Source organism: Rhineura floridana, chromosome 2, assembly GCF_030035675.1.
Source record: "Rhineura floridana isolate rRhiFlo1 chromosome 2, rRhiFlo1.hap2, whole genome shotgun sequence".
Taxonomy (NCBI): Eukaryota; Metazoa; Chordata; class Lepidosauria; order Squamata; family Rhineuridae; genus Rhineura; species Rhineura floridana.
The window spans coordinates 194947220-194963280 of NC_084481.1; the positions used below are offsets into that span (position 1 = coordinate 194947220).

Consider the following 16061-nt stretch of genomic DNA (forward strand, 5'->3'; position numbering starts at 1 on the left):
TAGCCATCATAACTACTAGTCATTGATAGCCTTGTCTTCCATGAATTTGTGTAATCCCTTTTTAATCCATCTGAGCTGATGGCCATTACAACATCTTGTGGCAGCAAATTCTGACCATGTGCTGTGTGTGAAGTGCTTTGACTATCCTGAATCTCCCATCATTTAGATTCAATGGATGACCCTGGGTTCTTGTATTATTATGAGAGAGGGAGAAACACCGCTCCTCTCTCCACTATCTTCATGATGCATGATTTTAGAAACTTCTGTTATGTTCCTTTATATTTATTTATTTTATTTATTTATTTGTTGAATTTCTATACCGCCCGACTAGCATAGCTCTCTGTATGTATTCATATTTCATTCTAAAAACTTGTTGAACTGAAATGTAAGACACTTGAGTCTCCAAATCAATAATGTAGGGATCTGTAGGGATCTGTCACTTTGCTCTTTACATCATAATGGCAGCTTTATGGACGATCTGGCCTGCTTTTTGCTGCATATCTCCTGCATCTTTGCAGATCACCAGAAGAAGCCTCTAGAGCTGCCAACTCAGCAGCAGTCAGGTGACATAAGAGGGATGCGTCTGAATCTAACACTAATGATTCTGGCTTGGTTTCTTGATCTGACCAAACCCTGTTGATCAAGTACAGACTAAGTTTCTTTTGGACTACCCATTGCTTCTAACATGCTTGACCTCCTACAAGTACCTGCATGTTTTGTTCTGTAGGGCAAATAGCTGCTTGAAAGGGGGTATTCTAAGTGGGAAATAGTACAGGAGGAAATTTCCTTCCCCCATTTCCATGGTCCAAATCCAGATCTCCCTACCATGACTGCATATGCCCATTGAAAAGAAAACTATAGGAAATCTGAATCACCCAGGTAATGTCAATACATTTGCTTGAAATCTGACTCTCATCCTACATGGGGAACCTGTGGCTGATGTTGTTGGGCTACAGTTCTCATCATCCCTGACCATCCTGGCTGTGGCTGATGGGAGTTGGAACCAAACAATATTTGGAGAGTCACACCCTCTCTATCCGTGTGTTATAATCACTGGTGATTATAAATGGTATCCAACTTTATGCCCATGTGGAAGGGCCATAGCTCAGCTGTAGAGAAGCTGCTTTGTATGCAGAAGGTCCCAGTTTCAATCCCTGGCATCTCTAGGATGGTCTGGGAGAGAACCCTGTCTGAAATCCTGGAGAGCTGCTGCTACTCAGTGTAGACAGTACTGAGCTAGACGGACCAATGGTCTGACCCAGTTTGGTCTGTCTCAGCTTCTTATGTTCCTATACTGGGTAATATTTGAATGTGCATTATTGGTCATAGATAGGGGTGGGGTAGGGTTTACACACCCTGCCAGCTTTTTAAAGTGCAAGCATTCAATAACAATAGTAGGAACGTGTTAAGCTGTATGATACTCAGACCCTTGGACCATCTGACTCAGTACACTCAGTCTACACTGACTGGTAGTGGTCTTCCAGGTTTTGAGATGGGACAATTCCCGCCGCTACCTGGAGATGTCAGGGATTGAACTTGGGACCTTCTGCATGCAAAGCACATGCTCTGCCACTGAACCATGGCCCCTCCCCAAATATTAGAAAAAGGATTGTTGTTTAATGAACATTGGAGACTGAAGTAAAGTGACTAGTTGGCTACTAGGGCTGTGCACATCCACCCTGGGGTTTCGATCTGTCACCTCTAGTCAGGTAGATTCTCCCTGGGCCAACCCAGGGACTCTCCCCTAGATCCAGTCCTGAATTAGTTTGGGGCTGAGGCTAATGTTTCATTAGGGTTTTTTAAAATCATAATTAAACTTGTAATTAGAAGGTGGAGTGGGGAAGGAGATGTTGTGTCTCCTTCCCCCTGCTCCCGACTGAGAGCAGGGAGATTTCACTTTGTGAGGTGGTCCTTTGCAAGTGGCTTCTTTGTGGGAAAGCCGTGCTTGCAAAGGAGGAGCCTGCACCCCACAGGAGCAATGCCTCCACTTAACAGCTGTTGAGCAGGAACATTGATCCTGTGGGGTGCTGCTTCACAACTGGTTTTCTGTCTTGTGAGTGAGCACCCTACAGGATCAATGCTTCCACTGAGTGGAGGCATTGATCTTGTGGGGTGGTGATTCAGGGATGGAGCATCAGGCAGGAAGGAGAGTCAGGTGGCATTGGGCTGGAAAGGTGTTTGAGCTGGAAAGGAGCACCATGCACCTTTCATCCAAAGGCACCCCCCCATCCTAACTTCTCCCAGGAGACCCAGCTGGAAGCCAGGTATGTCTTGACCTTTGGGGTTTTTTCCTACCTGACACCTGCCTCTCTTTCCTATGATCGCTGTCTCAGTCTGGTTTAAGTAATGCCTGGATCCCCCCAAATTGGCCTGATTTGGTTTGGACATTGGGCCTCAGCCAAATGTGGTGCACAGCCCTATTAGCTATGTTTGCCAGGATATTTTGTTTCTGATTCTTGAGAAATTGGCTGGAATTTCTGTAAGAATGGTGTACGGGCGTTGATTTTATAGGTTTATCTGGGAGATGTCCTTCAACACTCTGTGACATTGCCTTCAGTGTTACCTTGGAATGCAACACATCTATTGAAGGCTACTTCCTCTCTTGAGGGAAGTGGGCTTTCATTCAAGTACCGAGCTTGTTTGACCTGGTTTACTTGTGAGATTGGAGACAATCATGTCATATGTACTTTCAGCAAATGATGTGTCTGGGATGACTAAACTAGCTATAATACCTTCTTAAGGCCCTGTGGGAAAGACTTCAGGAGAGAGAGACAGGTGAAGATAACAATAGAGGCCTCTTCCTGCTTCTGGTGGACTGTCCCCTCTTTGAACAGGGACATTTTCCACCAACTCTTTTGTGGGAACGATCCTGATGAGTTTTTATGCTTTAATATTATCTTTTTTAGTATTGTATTTTGCTCTTATTTGTTAACTGCCTTGGAAGGGTTTATGTTATTTATGACAAGATATAAAGGATAATGATAATAATCATTAAACATTAAAAGGGAAGCTCTTCCCCAACTTCTCATGTGATTTATTCACTGAAACTGATAAGCTGTTGAAAATCTTACTTTTGATTGTAAGATCAAACATCATATGCACACACACACAACACACACACACACACACGTACTGCAGCTGCTTTAAGAAGATGATGTTGGGCAATCAGTCATGGATCTCCTTTGCCACATCTAGGCTGGAGACGCACTTGCGGTTGTACAGGTTTCAGCGTATCTCCACCTCTGTTTTCTGAATGGCACGTGGCATTAGTCAAACTCTGCCCCTTTTTACTCCAAAGCCTGGGAAATTGGAGATTTAGTGCATTTTACCTTGAAGCCAGCTTCACACAGACTTCAAAACAAATTTAGCCATCAACCCCATTGCCACCCCGAGGTGTGTCCAATGGAAACGCTTTGCTGTAGGCTCAGGCAGAGACAGTGATTGTTCCAACGCTTTGTGTTGGTGGTTCTAAAAGTTCTGACATCAGCAGTGGGGAAGGGAGTTGTGTCCAGCCGTGGGCAAATACATTTCAAACTGCAGCCAGACAAAACGATCTTGCTACTTTTGAAACAACTACTGTGCCCTCAGCTCTGTTAACAAAGATCCTTTTAGATGGCAATGCCAAGGACTGACTGCTGGGCCTTCTGAGTGCATGGCCTGTGCTCTGCAACTGAGTTATGAGCCTTGCCTGGCAAAGATGATGCATCAAAAACTCAAGTAAAGTTTCTGTGATGTCTGCAATGAAGGACGGTCACAGGGAACTGAGCAGGAGGAACTGAAAGGGCTTGTTGGTTTTTGTGTGGGTTTTTTGCTAGCCGTTTGGGAGTTTAGCAACTGCTCATAAATTCATATGAACCTTTCAGAAAGGGGAGTATAGCTTGAATGTACTTGAATTTATGTGAATGAAACTATCCTGCTGCAGGGGAGATGTTCCTTCATTCTCCCTTGTTTGAAACTATGTGTAGAAATGAAATGACAGAACATTCTAACTGACGTTCTTGCAGGAGCTGTCCTACGTTGGACTTATCTGATTCTGGAACCTCTCTCCCCCTCCAGATAGATACAACATCTATTTTATTTCTACATGCACAGAGGAGGGGCATCCAAGGCCTTTTCTTTGCATGGGTGGGCTCATGGCCATAGCTGGGTGACTTTCAAAGCAAACTTCCGGTTTTGCATGAAATTGATTTCCATGCAAGGAACCTAAGCTGCTTGTGTGTCTGCATGTGTGTGTCTAATACTTTTTTTCTCTTTCTTTCTCCCTCTCTTTCTTCCCCCTCCCTCTCCTGCTTCCTATGAAAATGCTTCATCAGATGCCAATCATGTTCCAGGTGAGTGTTGTGTTTGCAAGTGTGGAAGGCTAATCTTGCAGGTTGGACTACCTCAGGGAAGAGTAGCAGAAAGTCCATACAAACAATATAGATGGAAAGTTGCTAAGCCCCCCCACCTTTTAAATGGTGGAGTCTTCAAAGAATTTCCTTTCTTAGCAAGACCTTTAATTAGGATAGCAGGACTGACAGCAATTTAAGTTGTGTGGACCATGTGTTTTGATGTTATTTTTCTCCCCCCCACCATCTTGACTCATTTAATAACCATGAAAAATTTTGAGATAAATTTGGAATTTTGAGCAAAGCAAAAACTTTTATAAGGGTCCCTAGACTATTCTTTTTTCCTTTGAGTGTATTCTGCAACATGTCATTGATGGAGTAATAATTCTATAGTGGTGGATCAGCTACTAACCATTTGTCTGTCTGTCTGTCTGTCTATCTATCCCCATAGCTGAAGCTCTCTGGGTGGTTTGCAGTAACTAACCATGACAGTCAGCTATGTTCTGTCTCTACTCTTGGAGGCAATATGCTTCTGAATACCAGTTGCTGGAAACCACAGGACGGGAGAGTCCTGCTTGTGGGCTTTCCATAGGCATCTGGTTGGTCAATGTGAGAACAGGGTACTGGAGTAATGTGCCATTGGCCTGGACCAGCAGGCTCTTCTTATGCTGTTATGATTTATTCTGGTCTGTCCACACATCTATTGGTATTTGGAGGGGTACTCTTGCATGACAAAAGTGGGACAAAAATACACCAGAACATTTGTACTATGAAAAGTTAGAGGATTTCAGCAAGAAGTTATGGGACATGCACTGATTGCAAATGAAGCATTTTGTCCACCTCAAAACTTTTGCCAGCACAAAACAGTTTTAAAAGCAGGATTGTGTGTAGCTCCCCTAATCATGAGCACAAATCACCATGAATGCACAATAAAAAGAGAGGCGCTGAGATTAGCACAATTTCCTGGGGCTCCAATCTTTTTTGCTCTGCTTCCTTTGTGGATTTTCTGTGACTCTTCCCTAGGATAGTCCACCTTCCTAGTATATGCTTCTGTTTGCCAATTTAGTGGTGCCAGCATGCTGTGTCCTACTTCATAGGAACTGAAGAGCTGTCATCGCCAGATCCAAATAGGCCTTCAGACCATAGGAACTCACCTGTTCATAGTAGAAGATAACAGCTGTGAACAAGTAATACACAGTTTGGCAGCATGGTTACTGTGTAGCTTTTCTGTGGGGATTTTTCAGAAGCCCTATGTTAACCTTGCCGAAATGAATGGAGGTTGCACAGCAGTGATTCTTGGTGGAGTCTGCCCAGTAACTATGTTTCAGATTAGTCATCCTTTACACAAGCATAGCTTCTCATTCACTGATGTCACACTTATATGTATGCTTATATTCACACTCCCGTTTTCTGCATGTATTGGTTTGATAATACTAATACTTAAACAGCACAAGGCAGCAAGATAATATATCAACACAAATCTCAGTAAAACAACCAATCACACATGAAAAGTCAGCTAAAAAAAGAAATGTGTTTAACTTCAGGTGAAGGAAAGGGTGAGAGTTCTATAATTGTGGCACCACCATGAAGAAGGCCCTGTCTCTTGAATGCACACCCACCTAAAATTGCATACAGGTGGGACAGGCAGCAGGGCTTCCAAGCTTGTTATTAAAGTACAGGAACATGTGGTCTCTGAGGTAACCTGATCTAAGCTGTTTAGGGTATGCATATAAACAGGGTTCTGTACATGCATCCTTACCGGTATGAGATGCTACATGTGGTTCATGAGACTATATAGTTCCATTCAGTGACTGGAGCTGTACACCTGCTGTGCCAATCAAATAAATAGCAATAGCATGCTATGTAATCCATATTTTACCTCTGAAAATCTTTCTCTCACTCTCTCTCACACACATACACACATTGTCCGACTTACTTTAAAATGGCATCTCAAAAGGGAATGGAAGAGATGCAGTAGCACCAGTCACCTGTTTGGGGAGCAGAAGGGGAAGTGAGGGACTGATTAAGTTCTGCTCTCACCCTGAACAAGCGGTGAGTGGTGTTCATTCATCAGGATAGTGCATGGTCCCAATGTTGCAGGCTTTGGGTTAGCAATGGACTAATTCATGCAGACAGCAGCCTACTGTGTACATATCTAAATTAGAGTCATTCTTTCTAAAACAAATCAATAACATGATTAAAATTTCTTCTTATTCAGTATATACCTAATTATAAATTCAAGTTAATATTTCCACTGTTGTAAAAGCAACGTATAATTAAGAGTTTATTCAATAATAAAAAAAATTGATTCAGTTTTACAGATGTTCTCTATTTCTAGACTGCTTATTTGGAAATCACATGCAAAATAATGTGCAAGGAATGGAGAAAGATTTAAGATTTGTATGGGTCTTCCAACTACATTCTTGCTATTTCCCATTATCAGTATGTTTGCGCAAGGTCAGAGTTGGGGGGTGCAACAAACTGTACCTCTTTTCCCACCTCCCAATTACTTGGAACAAGCTGAAAGCATTACATTTCATTCATAGTTTTGGTTAGAGTGAGATTTCGCTTAAATTTGATGAATGGCATATCCAGTTCCAAGACATGGACAACTGCCATCTTGGATTTATTTGCACATGATCTCTTCTGACCCCGCATGTTCAAAGCGTGATTCAGAATGGCAGCGATTTGATTAGGCTTTCTCAAGAGTCAGTCAAACAAGCTGTTCAATTTTGAGAGCCTTGGATATAGCAAGATTTGGAGAGTAAAGTCTTGTGCAAAATGAGCCCTTGATGGCACATTCTCTGCTATGTAAGGATTCTTACTGGCATACTCACTCTTTAGTTACACTATTTATCCAGTTCCTATTTCTAGGCACTTCTGTTTGAATGACCCTACTAGGCATATGTGTTAATAAGTTTTATTAAACAGAGCACAGGAGAGTAACTTGAATCTTGTCCATCCTCTCATGCCCCTACCACCTCAGCTTGAAGGAATGCATGCAAACAATTACGTTAGACCACATTTACTTCTGAAAATTTCTGCCCCTGTCATTGACAAGACCTAAGATGGGCATATGAATAGGGATGGAAAAGCACAGCTGTTTTGTGTAATTGGATTGGAAATAGGCCCTGGGCTAAAATATTTCTGCTTAGCTCCTAGCTGGCTGCACTGCTGGGGCTTGTAAGGAGCCCCTTGGCTACTGTACATGCCATTGATGTATCAGACAAAAATTATTGTTTGCTAGCCTAACTGCAGTTTTGCCCAGTGGCGAAGTATGTGTGGACACTGTTAGAAGTGTCTGTTGGGGATCCTGTCTGCATCCATAGCCATTAGATCCCTTAGCACCCACCTCCCAGAGAGGAGTGATAATCTTCTGCTGAAAGGCAATGGACACTGTGAATAAAAAGAAATGAAAGCATATAAAGCACAGTGCAATCATTGTTCATGCGAAGCAGCATATGCAGGTGTAGTTCATTATAATCCTAGCACATTCATGACTCTAAACTAAAGAATTTAAGGCTGCAGGCACACTAATCTCTTCAAAAGCAGCCAGAATGGTTTTTCTGGCTGCTTTTTGAATCAACACTGCCCTCTGCTGACCATACCTCCCTTCTCCACTGCTGCCTTCAAAACTTTCAGCACCGCCCACAGCAAAGCGTTGGGCCAATCACTGGCTTTGAGCCTGCAGCAAAGTGTTTCCATTGGCTACACTTGGAAGACAGAGGGGTCGATCTACCAATCAGTTGTGAAACCTCCCAGAAGTTCGTTCTCGTTCTCTCTCTCTCTCTCTCTCTCTCTCTCTCACACACACACACATACACACACACACACACACACACACACACACACGAGCTGATCCGATGAGGTTTTCAGAGAAAAAAGGGACAGAGTTTTACTAGTGTTGTGTGCCCCCATTTTGAGAAAAGAGGTAGACACACATTGGAACTGGCACAACAGTAAGTCTACCCTAAGATTCCTGTACTAGAAGAAAGAAAGGGAAATGGTGGGAGTACAATGATTTGTCATACAAATTGTGAGAAAGAGAAAGAGACTAGGAACTCATCACATCTGCATGGATCTAGCCCATCTGACAGAAACCCAAATCCTTTGGGAGCATCTCTCTGCATTGCATTTCTCCATAATATCCCCCACCCCTGCTTCCTAGCTTTTAAAAGTTAGGAGAGAACTTGCCTTTTTGAAAATCTGTTTTTTTATATATAGGCTTCCCTCCCAGGTAACTTGGAGTTTAAAATGCCCAATTATGGTTGGAAGCAAATCCCATCACTGGACAGAATCCAAGAGAGTGTGGTAGTGCTCTGAGGGATAAGGTCCAGCTCTTGCTGTTCTGTTAGTTATGTTCCATTTTTCTCTCCTGCTGCCATTCAAAGGTAGAAATGGTAGTCCCTGGGCCTGAATGGAACCATTCGTCTTCCATCACACTCACATAGCCTTTTTGTTCCAGCTGATATGCAAAAAAACCCTGCCCAATATTGCATTGGCTGAGAACAACAGGACAAGCTGTAATTAAGAAGAACAAAAAGACTCTATTATCCTTTATGGCTTCAATCAGTTGTCATTTTAAGCTTTTTTATTTTAAAAAAATACACTTCTCCTACTCCTTTATGTTTAGTGATTTTAATTTTTCTGCTCTGTAAGTGCTAAGAGTCCGAGCATAATTAAATATGAAAGACTGTAGTTCCAAGGTTTTTATTGTAACTACCCCATCCTACCAAAGTGCCCCCTAATAAGTCCTCAGACACAAGGGCCACTGTTTAATTACATTGCTCTTTCATGTAATTGTGCTCTGAAGCTACTTTTTAAAATGCCCTTATGGCTTCATGCAAATCCAAAGGTTGGCCCTTAAGCACTTGTGTAATTAGCAACACTTAATTCTTTACTTTCATATGGAAAGTGGAACTGTACACTTCTCTCTGTGTTTTTTTTAAAGACAACTTTAACTCTTGAAAATTGTACTTTGAGATCTAGTGTGATTTAACCTTTTATAAGAATATAAAAATAAGAGGCAATCATGCTGTGCTTAAAGCTCTGAGGTTTTGTTATCTTTGTCCCCACAACATAACATTTGGTCTCAATATATGCATCTGGTTTCAAGGATGTGGGTCAGTATTAACTTTGTCCTTCTCTCCAATCTCTTATCCAAATAACATTTTACAATGAATTGGTTAGGACTTCAGATGGCTGACTGCCTACTTTGGGATGGCTAGTTAAGAAGCTTCTTACAGAGATGTTGTCATTTTCATTCATTGCAAGATTCTACTTCACACTTGGCATTCTCAATTGGGAATACAAAATACTTGAGAACTGTTGGTCAATTGCGAATGGTGCATTCATAAAATGATTAGGCATGCCCCCTTTGAAATCGATGGAAGTAGCCTCTTAGGAGGGACCCATAACTTTGCTCCAGGATGGGTTGAAATTTGTTTGTTTATATATTTAAGCCCTAGAAGACAAAACAAATGTTTGTCCTGTATTTATTTTTATTTTTATTTTATTTTAATTTAAATAAATTTATTTTATTTTATTTTATTTTAATTAATTTAAATTAAATTTATTTTTTCATTTAATTACCGCCCTGGGCTCCTGCTGGGAGGAAGGGCAGGATATAAATCAAATAATAAATAAAAAATAAAAAATTGCCTTTCTGCAAGAGTGTAGCATATTTCTAGAGTGAAGAAGAGGGAGTGTGTTTTTACATTTGTTTTAAGTTAAAACTTTTATATATAAAGGATGCATAGATGGAATTCTGTATTTCTTTTTTTAAGTGAAATTCTCACTTAAATTCGTTTATATATTTCATCACCTGTCCTATGACCATGTGGTGAAGATCAAGATAAAAATTTCTTAAATAAAGCATCTCTCTTGTTTATATTATTTACTGAAAAACATTTTAAACTGTTTAATATTTTCAAAAATCTCTAAGCCACATACGATATAAATAAAGCAATTGTTTCTTGTTTGTTTATTGAAAAATATTTAAAACCACTTAATATTTTTTAAAATCTCTAAGCCAGCCTTTCCCAACCAGTGTGCCTCCAGATGTTGTTGGACCACAACTCCCATCAGCCTCAGCCAGCATTGCCAATGGTCAGGAAGATGGTAGTTGTAGTCCAACAACATCTGGAGGCACACTGGTTGGGAAAGGCTGCTCTAAGCCATATGCAATATAAATAAAGCACCTCTCTCTTGTTTATATTATTTATTGAAAAACGTTTATAAACTGCTTAATATATTTTAAAATCTCTAAGCCATATACAATATAAAGAACAAACAAAGTCATTACAACAAAAATGCAACCTAAAACTAATAGAATAGCAGTATAAATACATGTAAAAACACGTAAAAGCAAGTAAAACAAAATTCAGGGGATTGAAGCACTTAAAACAGGGTCCAGACTTATTGGTCAGGGAAAACCTGGACAAAAAGAGAAGGCTGTAAAAAACATCTGAAGTAATTGGTGGTGGTTGCTTCATGTATAGCAGAGGAGATGCCATTTCACTGTATAGGGGCAACAGCAGAAAATGCCTGTTTATGTCACCACCCTCTATGATATTCTGTAGGGTGTGGTGCCACAAGCAGAATTTCTTCAGATGTTTTAAACTGTTTTTAATACTGAAATTTAAGTTGTTGCAGCCTGCCCTAGGACCTTGTGGTGAAGGGCAGGTAAGAAATCAAATAATTATTAATCATCATCACCTAAGTGACCTTATAGGTCTGTACAGGTGCAGGCGGTCTTTCAGGTAGCCTGGTCCTGTTCATGGCTTTATATACTAACAGCTGGATTTCAAATGTGGCCGGGTAGCTGATTGGCAGCTAGTGCAGTGCCCTCAGCAGAAGTGTAACATGTATACATCCAGTTCCATTCAACAACCTGGCTGCAGCATTCTGCACCAATGGCAGCTTCCAGTCCAGTCCCAAGGGAAGCTCCATACGAGCGCTCACCAACACATGAATCACAGTGGCTAAGCTATCCCTGTCCAGGAAAGGTCATAGCTGGTGCACGTACCTAAGCTGCTAATAAGTTCACCTTGCCACAGAGGCCACCTGAACATCCAGTGACAAAGATATGAGTATCCCCAAACTATGCACCTGTTCCGTCAGAGGGAGTCAGTTGTGTGAGAACTCCCTAACATTCAGACCTCAGAATTACCCACCCAGGGAGTCTCCATCTTACCTGGATTAAATTTCAGTTTAATTTAAATTTCATCCAGCCCACTACTGCATCTAGGCACTGGTTTAAAAATAGTATAATCACAGCCTCTCTTGGTTTGGATGTAGACTATGCTGATGGCACCATGCCCCATATCTCTTAATGACCATTCCCAGTGCTTCACACAGATATTAACAAACATGGGGATGATAGTGCCCTGTGGCACCCCATAGTACACTGCCAGGAGGGTGGACACACAATCTCCCAATGCTGTTTTCTGACCCTGACCCTGTAGGCAGGAGTGGAACTATTGTAACACTGGACCATCAACGCTCAACTCTTGGAGACAGTCAAGGAGGATACCATAGCCAATCGTACCAAAAACCACTAAGAGATCAAGCAGAAGTAACAGGGTCACAATTCCCCTGTCCCTTTCCCAAAGAAGATCATCTATCAGGGTGACCAAGGCTGATTTCCATCTGAAAACTGGACCTGAACCCAGACTGAAATGGGTCAGTATAATAAGGTTTGTCCAAGTGTGTATGCAGCTGGGCTGTCGCCACCATCTCAAGCATATTTCCCAAAAAAGGGAAATTTGTGACTGGGCAGTAGTTGTCAAGTAACTCAGAGCTCAGGGAGGGCTTCTTTAGTACTACTGCATTCTTTAAGGAGCCAGGTGCCCCCTCATGCATTAACCATTCCCTGGATTTACCTGGCCATACCTCCTTGGCTAGCTCAATTAGCCATGATGGGCTGTGGTTGAGTAAGCAGGTTATGGGCTCTCCTGCTGCCAGTACCTTGTCCACATCCTCAGATGTCATCAACTGAAACTGATCCCATAAGGTGGGGAAGATACTGTGTTCATGCTTTGCTGGAGAGCTGCTGTAAAGGATTTTTTAAAAAAAATATTAAAAGGGAGTCGGATTTGATGGCCTTATAGGCCCCTTCCAATTCTATGATTCTAAGTATTTTAATGTATATTAATATTATATATGGTAATATAATATTATATATGATAATATAATATAACCACTGGCTGCCCATCTGCTACCTGGCCAAGTTCAAGGTTCTAGTGTTGGTGTACAAAGCCCTGTCCAGCTCGGGACCAGGATACCTGAAAGACCGTCTTACCCCTTATATACCCAGTCAATCACTGCGCTCTGCAGGCGAGGGCCTCCTGCAGATACCATCTTATCAGGAGGTACATTCTGCACAACATAGGAAACGGACCTTTAGTGATGCGGCACCTACCCTGTGGAATTCCCTCCCCTTCAATATTAGACAGGCGCCATCTCTGTTATCTTTTTGGCGCCTTTTGAAGACTTTCCTCCTTCAACAAGCCTTTTAAGTTGAGACCTATCCCAGTCTGCGTCTGTGTTGGAATTGCTTTTTAATTTTTTTTTTAACAATATGTTTTTTAAAAAATGTTTTTAACTTTTTTTGTTTTAATGTATTTTAAGGTCTGTTTTTATGATGTTTTAGAGTGTTTTTAGCTTGTGTTTGCCACCCTGGGCTCCTGCTGGGAGGAAGGGCGGGATATAAATCAAATAATAAATAAATAAATCATGCATGTGTCCAGAAAGAATCCCCCCCCCAAAAAAAAAAATCAAAGGGAGCAAATGGGCCAGTTTGCACAAAATACTAACTCAAACCTTTCAGGCTCCCAGATAGGAGCTCAGAGTTGCTTTGCTCTTCCTCTGCCTTTTTTTTTTTTGCTGTTGTGCCACTCTGAGGTAAATTAAGGTTTGGCTTAATTTGTCATCCGAAGTGGGACTCATGTTTAAGCTCTGTCCTCCGCAACCAGGAGCTGTAACCGAGAACCAACCTTGGCTATAGCTCTTGGTTAGTGAGGACAGAGCTTAACTATAATCAAATCCTGAATTTCTCTTTTCTTGCAAGAAGAGAACTAAAGTAGGACTCATGACACGATGATCCTGCTAAATAGTAACAGAGCAGGACTTGGGGAAACAATGCTAAACAGTGCAGTATTCTACTATTAATATTTCTGTGCTGCTTTAAACAAAAAACTGGAAGGATCCCAAGCATTAAAAACAGAATACATTAAAAATAGGAAAAACATATTATGGGTCATCTGAGTGCCAATCATCTGCAAAATATAACATCTAGAAGGACCTGAAAGTTTCTGTGAGACAAGAGATAAAAATGGTAGGATTTTTTAAGGCGCTGCTGGGAATCTTTTTTTCTGGATTTATTGACTGTACTGTTAATGGCAGACAGATATTAGCTCCTCATTTAATGCACATAGAGATTAAGTCCTCCATGTAATGCATGAATAATGTGTAAAGCATGAGAAGCATTCCGCTAATCATTAAATTAAAAGTGCAACTGCAATTACAGATCACCTATTACTGAATTTTTTTATCTCAAGCAATTCCCTAAGAATGGGAAATGAGATGGGACATGATAAGCCTTTTATTTCTCCTACTGCTACTGTATTTCTACAACTACTATTCCCCTCCTTCACATTTTCCTGTTGTAAAAATACAGAACCCCCAAATCCAATGAATTAGTCTAGGAACATGTGATGCTTCAATATTTCTGTAACTAGGCAGATGTAGACTCAACATGTCCCTTGAGTGAGAGATCACTGAGAGTCCAATAGAGAGTTCAGTGTCAGAATAGGATAACAACAGCAACAACAATACATTTTGCACTCTTTTTTCATGTGCAGTTTGTATGACATGCTTCAACATATTCCTGGACCTAAACTGCTTTTCATCAGAACTGATGATATGATTTTTTTTCCTAGGCATCAGTGGCAGTAGGAACCTCCTGCTGGGAGGAAGGGTGGGACATAAATTAATTAATTAAATAATAAATAATAATAAAATTGAGTTGCATAAGAATATCCCCAAATAAAGTAACAATACAGCATTCCACAATGTCTTACAAAAACAAAAAAGGGACATATCTTAATCAAAAGGAATCTGCTCCATATATTTATAGTAAAGGAGGGGAAGTGATTGTTAAACCTGTGGTTTTGGATTATCTCTCTCCCCCCCCCAAAAAAATCCTTAGTAATCTTGAACATTTAAACGTGTGTGTGTGTGTGTGTTGTGTATGTGTACATAGAATTATTACAAATATTAATCCCCTTCTCTGGTGGAGAGTTCTTTTGGATGCATATTTACTTTGGATGATCTGGATTTTAGACTTGTAAGGATGAAGAAATAAAAAAAATGAACAAATTAATAAAAACCTGAAAACTTGAAATATGCTAGTATAGAAACTGAAAATTAAGAGATACACAAAGCAAGTGATGTGAGGTTAATGGTGGCTTGTAAAACTTTAAGCAGGAATATGGACTATGGCTATATATTTGATAAAATGACTGTGATTGCCTACAAAATCTTCATGCTACAGTGCCTCCAACTCTTCTTCCCAAGGTATATGTCTGATGTTGACATCTGACTATGGCCAATCTACTTCCATTAAAATCAGTGGGTCTCATTGATATCAATGGAATATTTTCTCTAACTGCAGTCCAAGCTTTCCCCTTTAAGATGGGAAGTTGTGGGGTGTGTGTGTGCATGCATGGAGTACAGTATCCATACTTCCTTTTGATCAAGTATGTGATGGTCTCCAATACTATTAGGCTATATAAATGACTGATGCGTGTATCTTTCTATGTTTGTCTTTCTCCTTTTCTGCTTACTTTCTCACTCCCTTTCTTTCTCTTTCTCAAAGGCCTTTCACACTTGATGATGGGTGAACAAGGTAAGTATTTTCTTTCCTGTTTTTGTCAGTATCTGAATGTGGCCACAATGACCCATGCTTCTTCCTAGTCCTGGCTTAGCTTGCATAAGGCCATATTCCCAAAGCAGCCAATCTGCTTTGTGTTTTCCCCATCTTTTGCTTTTCCATCACTCATTTGCCAAACTTTGGGCTTATGACCAATGTTCAAGAGCAGCCTCCCATTCACAACCTGGTGCCTTCCAGTTGTTTTGGACTGCAGCTCCCATCTGCTCCAGCAACCATGGCCAGTGGTCAGGGTTGGTGGGAGCTGTAGTCCAATGCATCTGGAGGGCACCAGGTTGGCAAAGGCTGCCCAAGAAGATAATTCTATTAAGTCCAAAGTCAGGTGTGCTGACAGTGAGCGAGTTGATATGATGTAAGCAAAATGAAAAGAGAAATGGGGGACAGGCTCCTTCTCTTCATATACCTACCAGCCTTTCTGCCTTTGTTTTGATATCTGGCATAGCGGCTTCACCTGTGTGGTAACCCTGGCCTTCACAATTTCACTCCCCATTTCTGCAAGAACATACAGTTTTCACAGAATGATTCCAGATCCATGAAGACAATTTAGAGCTAATGGCCTTTCTGTTTCCAGTCTGCAGCATATAATATTAAAATACATTCAGAATGTAATGTTCCAACAAATGAGTGTTGGTATAACGAAGGCTTGGTCTGTACAATGAATTGGTTCTAAATCAGAGGCCTTGTTTTTGTAGCTTTGGTCAGATGTTATTGTGCATTGAGAATTTGGCAGAAGGAGCTTATTGGTCTCATGCTGGGCACAAAGTAGTGATGTAACATTTGGA

The 16061-nt window shown here is 41.0% G+C and overlaps 1 protein-coding gene across 1 annotated transcript in view; it reads left to right on the forward strand.

Annotated features, from left to right (window-relative positions):
- The window catches only part of NRXN3 (neurexin 3), a 1913991-nt gene that overhangs the window by 125266 nt on the left and 1772664 nt on the right, over positions 1-16061 (forward strand). The window contains exons 3-4 of the mRNA XM_061611873.1: positions 4314-4331; positions 15208-15237. Of these exons, the coding sequence (XP_061467857.1) occupies positions 4314-4331; positions 15208-15237 (48 nt within the window). The remainder of the gene's footprint in view (positions 1-4313; positions 4332-15207; positions 15238-16061) is intronic.